We start from the raw sequence: 8,775 nt of genomic DNA on the forward strand, positions 1-8,775 counted from the left end.
GAAGGCATTTCCCTTTTGAGGTCTCTACTATAAGTGCCTCAGATGTTTAACAATGTCCCTACCCTCAGGCTGGCTCTTAACCCTCCCTCCCTAGGCTTTCCGCTCTGGAGATTATTCAGTCATTCACTGGCCTGCCTGTGGAGCTTCAGCCTGTACGTTGCAGACACCCATGCAGGTTTCTGGAGGTCTTTTTCTGCATAGCTTCCTCCTGTCTGTGATTCTGCGGCGCAGCTTTCAGCCACCTCAGCCTCCCAGAACTTCGATCTCTGTCTCAGCTCGGGAAAACTGCTCTGCTTCGCGTGGGACCCCCTGTTCTCTGTTGTCTGTATTGTACCCGCAGGCAGAAAGCCAGGGCAGTGGTAGTAATCAGTTTATTTGTTTTTCTTCTCTTAAGGACCAGTCTTGAATGCCTTTTTTCTAAGGTTGAAAACAGTTTTTTCATGTATTCTGTCCAGTTCTTGCCTGTTTATAGCAAGAGGGAAGGTTTGGCAACTGTTAGACCAGTGTGGCCTAGAGCAAAAGTTTGCTTGCTTGCTTATGTGTGTACGTGTGTGTGTGTGTGTGTTTCAGGCATGCAGTGTGTGTGTGTTTCAGGCATGCAAGATTGTTTTATTTTTATTTTTTTATTGAGCCATAGTTGGCATAGAGAATTATATTAATTTCAGGTATACAGTATAGTGATTCTACAATTCTATACATTACAAAGCAATCACCCTGATAAATCCAGCCATCATCCGTCACCATACAAAGGTGTTAAAATATTATTAACTGTATTCCCTATGCTGTATATTTCATCCTAGTGCTTTATTTTGGAACTGGAAGTTTGGTGTGTGTATATTTAAAGACAATACTTCATGAGTTCTTACAGAATATTCCAACTCAAATTCAAGACTATAGGTTTTTTACATAACTTTTTCAGTCTTGTCTGTGTACCTCCTTTCTGTCATGCAGAAATCCTGGTTTCCAGTGAAACCACAAAATTCTCGTTGCTTCTCCCAGCAGCCTCAGAACAACAATGCCCGCAGCACCAGCACCAGCGGTCTGTTTGTTCTAAAGTGGTCTTGTTGTTGTTGTTGGCCCTAGGGCATAGCTCATGAGGCTGCAATTTAAAGTCATTCTATATAATTACTTGGTGGGTATGCCATCAACCTGATACACAGTTTGGCTCATTACTTTTATCTATCTTTTTGTTGTTGTTGTTCAAGGTGGGAGGGATTGGTTTTATAAATTTTAATTTTGCTTTATAATGACCTAAAGTATTAATGTGTAAATATACTGCACGATGTTTATTCAGTGAAGTGTAGCTTCTGTTCTGTCCTCTGTACGTGTTTTTTCTCTTCCCTGTGGGTAAATGTTTTATTCATTTTTTTGTTTTTTCAGTTTTCCTTTTTAGAAATATAAACAACATGTTTGTAATTATATCTTCTTCATTTCTTAGAATGGCATTGTAGAAGAAAAAAATAAATTCATCGTTGTAGGTTCTTGGCTGAGACAGTCTCTGTAATAAAAGACATTAACAGGAGAAAAGCAAATTTAATTTAATTTCATACATATGAGGACCCTCTCCCCCCAAAGATATGAGACCCAGAAAAGTGACCAAAGGGTGGCAGCTTTTTATGCTTTTTAGACAAGGGAGCAATGCATTTGTGAAGAGCTGACAAGACAGAAGTTTGGGCTTGGGGGTAGCCAACGAATGCAGAAGTAACCCGGTTAGTGTGCATACCCTCTGTGCCCTGAATTCCGGATCTCTGGCAAGAAGGATGCCTCCTACCCTCCAGGTGCCAGAAGGGTACCTTTCACAGGGGAATTTATTTTCTGTTTTCAGGGGGACAGAAGAGGTCAGAGTGTCCTTGTCCCAGCTGTTTCTCAAGTATCTTTAATTCAGAGCAGTCCGTGTGCCACAGCGGCATATCCCGGGCCGCCTGCTCATCAGTGGCATACACACTTTTGCTCACTCTACTTTTTTCACTTAGTAGTAAGTCCAGATTACCTAATAGCCCTATACAGAGAGATTCTTCTTTCTTCTTCCAGTGCTATAAACTGTATTTTTGTGGATTTACCATTGTCCGTGTTAATCAAAGTGTGATCCATGGACCTGTCAGTTTGTGAACTGTTGTTCCTGTCTGTGGTAGATGCAGAACTTGGGTGTGCGTAGAAACTCTGATCTCAGTTTGACATTGCCGCAGCATCTGAGCATGATTGGTAGGTCAGCTCGCGTAGTTTTCCGGCTCGCACAGCATGCTGGTCATCTGCTGGTAGGACTCCATGTTGATCTTTGATGGGTTGGGGGGAAAACCCCAAACCCAGACAGGTTGAGGAGGAGTGTGTTTACTCTGTGTACCCTGTTGGTGAACATGAGCCCACGAGTTTTTTTTTTTTTTCTGTTTTAGTTTATTTTGAGAGAGAGAGACAGTGCATGCAGGGGAGAGGCAGGGCGAGAGGGAGACACAGAATCCAAAGCAGGCTCTAGGCTCTGAACTGAGCACAGAGTCTGACACAGGGCTCGAAATCATGAACTGCGAAATCGTGACCCGAGCCAAAGTTGGGTGCTTCACCACCTGAACCACCCAGGTGTCATGACCCCATGAGTTCTTTTATATTTTTCCAGTTCTAAATATTTTGGAATTTATCTTATGAAATCTCATTTAATTCATGAATTGGAGTGGTTTAAAACATTTTTTAAAATATATATTGTGTCCTCCCATTTTACCCGTTTTATTAAATCCGTGTCAAAGAAGTGTTGTGTGTGTTTTGGATTCTATTGAAACTTGTTTTCTCGCTTAGTATATGGTTAAGTTTTTAAAAATTAATTTATTTTAAAATTTACATCCAAGTTAGCATATCGTGCAACAATGATTTCAGGAGTAGATTCCTTAATGCCCCTTACCTACTTAGCCCATCCCCCTTTTCACAACTCCTCCAGCAACTCTCCGTTTGTTCTCTATATTTAAGAGTCTTTTATGTTCTGTCTCCCACCCTGTTTTTATATTTTTGCTTCCCTTATGTTCATCTGTTTTGTGTCTTAAATTCTTCATATGAGTGAAGTCATGTATTTGTCTTCCTCTGACTAATTTCACTTAGCATAATACCCTTTAATTCCATCCATGTAGTTGCAAAGCAAGATTTCATCCTTTTTGATTGCCAAGTAATACTCCATTATATATATATATATATATATATGTATATATACACACACACATACATACATATCCATCATATACACACATATGTGTATATACACATATATACCCATCTTCTTTATCTATTCATCCATCTATGGACATTTGGGCTCTTTCCATACTTTGTTGTTGATAGTGCTGCTATAAACATTGGATTGCATGTGCCCCTTTGAAATTCCATACTTGTATCCCTTGGAAAAATACCTAGTAGTGCAATTGCTGGGTCGTAGGGTAGTTCTATTTTTAATTTTTTGAGGAACCTCCATACTGTTTCCCAGAGTGGCTGCACCAGTTTGCATTCCCACCAGCAGTGCAGAAGGGATCCTCTTTCCCACATCCTTGCCAACATCTGTTGTTGTCTGAGTTATTAATGTTAGCCATTCTGACAGGTTATATGGTTAGTTTTTAAGTCTTTAGGATATACTTTAATGGTATTTATTATTTGTACTTGTCGATTTTTGTATCACAGTATTCTGTATTAGTCAAGTTTTAAAGTTAACTTTTAAAATCTCTATCTTTAATTTTTTAATGTTTATTTTTGAGAGAGAGAGAGAGAGAGAGAGAGAACGCACACAAGGGACGGGCACAGAGAGGGAGACACAGTATCCAAAGTACGATTCAGGCTCTGAGCACGGAGTAATCATGTACTGTGAGATCATGCCCTGAACCAAAGTTGGGTGCTTAAACGACTGAGCCACTCAGGTGCCCCTAAAATCTCGATCTTTAATTTTTAATGTGCTTTATGTATCAATTTGAGAAATAGCCCTCTTTAATTGTGGATTTGTCAATTTCTCTTCAGATCAGATCGTTTTTTCTTTGTGTATGTCTGTATATATATATACGTATATTCATATATACGTATATATATATACAGACACACACACACACACACGTATTTCTTATTTATCTTGAGAGAGAGTGAACACAAGCAGGGGAGGGGCAGAGAGAGAGAATCCCAAGTAGGCTCTGCACTGTCAGCACAGAGCCTGACATGGGGGTCAAACTCCCAAATCATGAGATCATGACCTGAGCAAAAATCAAGAGTCAGATGCTTAACTGACTGAGCCACCCAGGTGCCCCTTCCTTTATATATTTTAGGCCACGTTTTTTTTCTTTAGTTATGTATTATGGTATAGTAAACCACACCAAAGCTTAGTGTTTTAAAACAATAACCGTTTTGGGGGCACCTGGGTGGTTCAGTCGGTTAAACATCTGACTTCGGCTCAGGTCATAATCACGTGGTTCGTGGGTTTGAGCCCCGCATCGACAGCTAGCTCAGAGCCTGGAGCCTGTCTTCAGATTCTGTGTCTCCTTCTCTTTCTGACCTTCCCCTGTTCATGCTGTGTCTCTCTCTCAAAAATAAATTAAAAACATAGAGAAAAACCCCAAAACCAATAACTGTTTTGATTGTATCTTACGAATCTGTGGATTTACTGGGCTCAGAAGAGCGGTCCTTTGGCTCTGCATGTTGTCAGGCTGGTGTTGCAGACATGTAGGGCCTGTATTAGCCTGATGTGTCCAAGATGACTCACATGTTTGGCACCTTGGCGGCAGGGGCTGGAAGGCAGGGCTTAGCTTGGCAGGCGAGAATTCTACCAGTGAACCACCCATCCACCGGCTACAGGGCTTAGCTCGGATGCTGGGATGGCTGGGCTTTCTCTCCATGTGGTGTTGGGACTCCTCCCTTTTCCACAGTCTTTCCTGTGCCGCTTCCCTAGCAGGAGTAGCCAGCTTTCTTCCGTGGCAGCCCAGGGCTCTCAAAAGCAGTATTGCCAGGCATTCTTAAGACTTAGACCAGGACTGGCGTAGGGTGGCTTACAACTACACTCTGCTGTGCAAAGCACATTAAGGGATCAGCTCAGATTCAGTGGGAAGGGACTATCCAAGGCCAGGAATATCCGGTGACTTCATTCATTGGGGTCATTTTTGGAGACTAGCTACCACAGTGTGCATTCAGGTTTTTGATTGTTATAGCTTTGGGGATTGCTTTTGTATTGCTAAAAAAAATTCCCCTCTTTGTCTTTTGCTTTATAAATTCTTTTGTCTTTAGGTGGGATATGTTCAAGTCTTTCTTTTTGGAATTTTTTGTTTTGGCGTTGCTTTTATTTATTTTTTAAATATTTATTTTGAGAATGTGCGCGCACACAGGTGCACACACGGGGGAGGGGCAGAGGGATAGGGAGAGGGAGAGAGAATCCCAAGTAGGCTTTGTGCTGACAGTGTGAGCCTCAGTCTCATGAACCCCAAGATCAGGACCTAAGCCGAGATCAAGAGTCAGACACTTAACCAACTGAGGCACCCAGGTGCCCCTGCTGTTGCTTTTAAAAAGCTTATAGTTGAATTGGGGCGCCTGGGTGGCTCAGTTGGCTGAGCGACCAGCTCTTGATTTTGGCTCAGGTCATAGTCTCCAGGGTTCATGGGATTGAGTCCCTCGTTGGGTTCTATACTGACAGTGCTGAGCCTGCTTGGGATTCTCTCTCTCCTCTCTCTGCCCCTCCCCCACTCATGTTCCCTCTCTCAACATAAATTAAAAAAAAAGCTTATGGCTGAACTAAAATAGTCTAGAATTTCTGTATTTTAATAAGCAAATTATTATGATTGGTAATATTGTGATTTTATCTTCTTTCGTTTAAAAAATACTTTTAACTATGCTTTTTCTTGCATTGTCACTCCTTTTCTGGCTTGTAATAGACTCAGTTAAAGTTATTGTCACTTTCTTTTCTTTCTTTTTTTGTTAATGGTCAGATATACTTAAGATTTACCTTTTAGCCTTTTTTTTGGGGGGATACATATATACATATATGTATTTTTTACTTTTACTTCAATTCCAGTGTAGTTAATATACACTATTATATTTCAGGTGTATAATGTAATGGTCCAACAATTTTGTTACGTCAGTGCTCATCAAGATAAGTGTATTCTGCGTGCTTGGCTGGCTTCAGTTAGAAGAGCGTGTGACTCTTGATCTCAGGGTTGTGAGTTCGAGCCCCATGCTGGGTTACTTAAGTAAATAAAAACTTTTAAAAAATGTGTACTCTTACCCCTTTACACTATTTCACCCATTTCTCTACCCCCCCTTCTGGTAACCATAAGTTTGTTCTTTATAGTTAAGAGTCTGTCTTTTGGGGTTTTTTTTTCCCTTTGTTTAGTTTCTTAAATTCCACATACAAATGAAATCATATGATATTTGCCTTTCTCTGACTTACTTCACTTAGTGTTATACTCTATAGATCCATCATGTTGTTGCAAATGGCAAGATTTTATTCTTTTATATGACTGAATAATAAAATATTCCATTGTATATACACACCGCACCTTCCTTACTCATTCACCTATCAGTGGCCTCTTGGGATGCTTCTAAAATTTGGCTATTATAAATAATGCTGCAGTAAGCATACGGGTTATGCATATATCCTTTCAAATCACTGGTTTTGTACTCTTTGGATACCCAGGAGTGTGATTACTGGATCATAAGGTAGTTCTGTTTTTAATTTTTTGAAGAACCTCGTACTGTTTTCCACTGTGGCTGCGCCAGTTTGCATTCGCATCAACAGTGCACGAGGGTTCCTTTTTCTCCACATCCTTGCCAACACTTGTTTCTTGTGTTTCCGATCATGGCCTTTCTGACAGGTGTGGGGTGATACCTCATGGTGGTTTTGATTTGCATTTCCCCAATGAGTGATGTTGTGCGTCTTTTCATATGTTTGTTGACCATCTGGATGTCATCTTTAGAGATGTCTGTTCCTCTGTCCATTTTTAATTGGATTATTTGGGTTTTTGGTGTTGAGCTGTGTAAGTTCTTTCTATATTTTAGTTACTAAGCTTTTATCATATATGTCATTTGTGACTGTCTTATCCCATTCACTAGGCTATCTTTTAGTTTTGTTGATAGTTTCCTTTGCTGTGCAGAAGCTTTTTACTTTGATGTAATCCTAGTAGATAATTTTTATTTTGTTTCCCTTGTCTCAGGAGTCTTCTAGAAAAATGTTGGTACAGCTAATATGGAGAAAGTACTGCTTATGCTCTCTTCTAGGATTTTTACGGCTTCAGGTCTCACATTAAGTCCTTAATACATTTTGAGTTAACTTTTGTGTATGGTGAAAGAAAGCAGTCCAGTTTCTTTTCTTTCTTTCTTTTTTTTTTTTTTTCTTGTAGATGTCCAGTTTTCCCAACACCATTTGTTGGAGACTTTTCCCCGTTGCATATTCTTGCCTCCTTGTCATAGATTAATTGACCATATAGTCATGGGTTTGTTTTTAGGCTTTCTGTTCTGTTCTATTGATCCATCTATTGTTTTGTGCCAGGACCACTGTTTTGATTACTGCGTAGTATAACTTGAAATCTGGAATTGTGATACCTCCAGCTTTGTTTACCTTTTTCAAGATTGCTTTGGCTACTCAAGGTCTTTTGTGTTTCCATGCAACTTTTAGGATTGTTAATTCAAGTTCTGTGAAAACTACTGTTGGTATTATGATAGGGATTGCATTAAATCTGTAGATTGCTTTGGGTAGTAGGGACATTTTAACAATATTTGTTCTTCCAGTCCATGAGTATCGAATGTCTATTTGTGTGTTGTGTCCAGTTTCTTTCATCAGTGTTTTGTAGTTTTCAGAATATAATCTTTCACCACCTTGGTTAAGTTTATTCCTAGATATTGTATTGTTTTTAGTACAGTTGTAAATGGGAGTGTTTTCTTATTTTTTCTTTCTGTTGCTTAGTGTATAGTAATGCAAAGTTTCTGTACTTTGATTTGGTATTCCTGTGACCTTACTGAATTAATTTATCAGTTCTAATAATTTTTTGGTGGAGTCTTCATTTTCTGTAGCATGTCACCTGCAAAGAGTGAAAGTTTTATTTCTTTCTTACCAATTTGGATGCCTTTTATCACTCTTTCTTGTCTGATTGCTGTGGCTAGGACTTCAGTACCATGATAAATAAAAGTGGAGAGAGTGGACATCCTTGTCTTGTTCCTGACCTGAAAGCTAACAGTTGGTTTTGTTTTTTTTTTTTAACCAGAGTGTGGTGTTAGCTATGAGTTTTTCACATATGGCCTTTATTGTGTTGAGGTGTGTTCCTCTCTCTAAACCTACTCTTTTGAGAATTTTATCATGACTATTATACTTTGGCAGACTTTTTCCCCCCCTGCATCTGTTGAAATGATCATATGGTTTTTCTTCTTTCTTTGTTTTTGAGGTTCATTTTGAGAGAGTGAGTGAGTGCACATGAGCTGGGGAGGGAAAGAGAGAGAGGGAGAGAGGATCCTAAGTAGGCCCCACGCTGTCAGCACAGAACCTGACACGGAGCTTAAACCCATGAACTGTGAGATTAAGATCTGAGCCAAAACCAAGAGTTGGATGCTTAACTGACTGAGCCACCCAGGTGCTCTCTCCTTTCTCTTATTGATGTGATAGGTCACAGCGATTGATTTGTGAATATTGAATCACCCTTTCATAGGCATAAATCCCACTTGATTGTGGTGATTTTTTTTTTTTAAATGTTTGGTTATTTTGAGAGAGAGAGAGAACAGGGGAGGGGCTGAGAGAGAGAGAGAGAGAGAGAGAAGTAAACCCAAACAGGCTCTGTGCTGATAGCTCAG

The 8,775-nt window shown here is 39.8% G+C and overlaps 1 protein-coding gene across 6 annotated transcripts in view; it reads left to right on the forward strand.

The window, feature by feature from the left end:
* The window catches only part of ASXL1 (ASXL transcriptional regulator 1), a 96,149-nt gene that overhangs the window by 44,494 nt on the left and 42,880 nt on the right, over positions 1–8,775 (forward strand). The window contains exon 5 of one of the 6 annotated variants that reach the window (XM_029916910.1): positions 6,040–6,152. The exons of the other annotated variants lie outside the window; for them this stretch is intronic. Coding sequence (XP_029772770.1) covers positions 6,040–6,144 — 105 coding nt within the window. The 3' untranslated portion in view covers positions 6,145–6,152. Of the gene's footprint in view, positions 1–6,039; positions 6,153–8,775 lie in introns of those variants that run through there. 6 annotated transcript variants of the gene reach the window in all.

This window comes from Suricata suricatta, chromosome 12 (assembly GCF_006229205.1).
Source record: "Suricata suricatta isolate VVHF042 chromosome 12, meerkat_22Aug2017_6uvM2_HiC, whole genome shotgun sequence".
NCBI lineage: Eukaryota > Metazoa > Chordata > Mammalia > Carnivora > Herpestidae > Suricata > Suricata suricatta.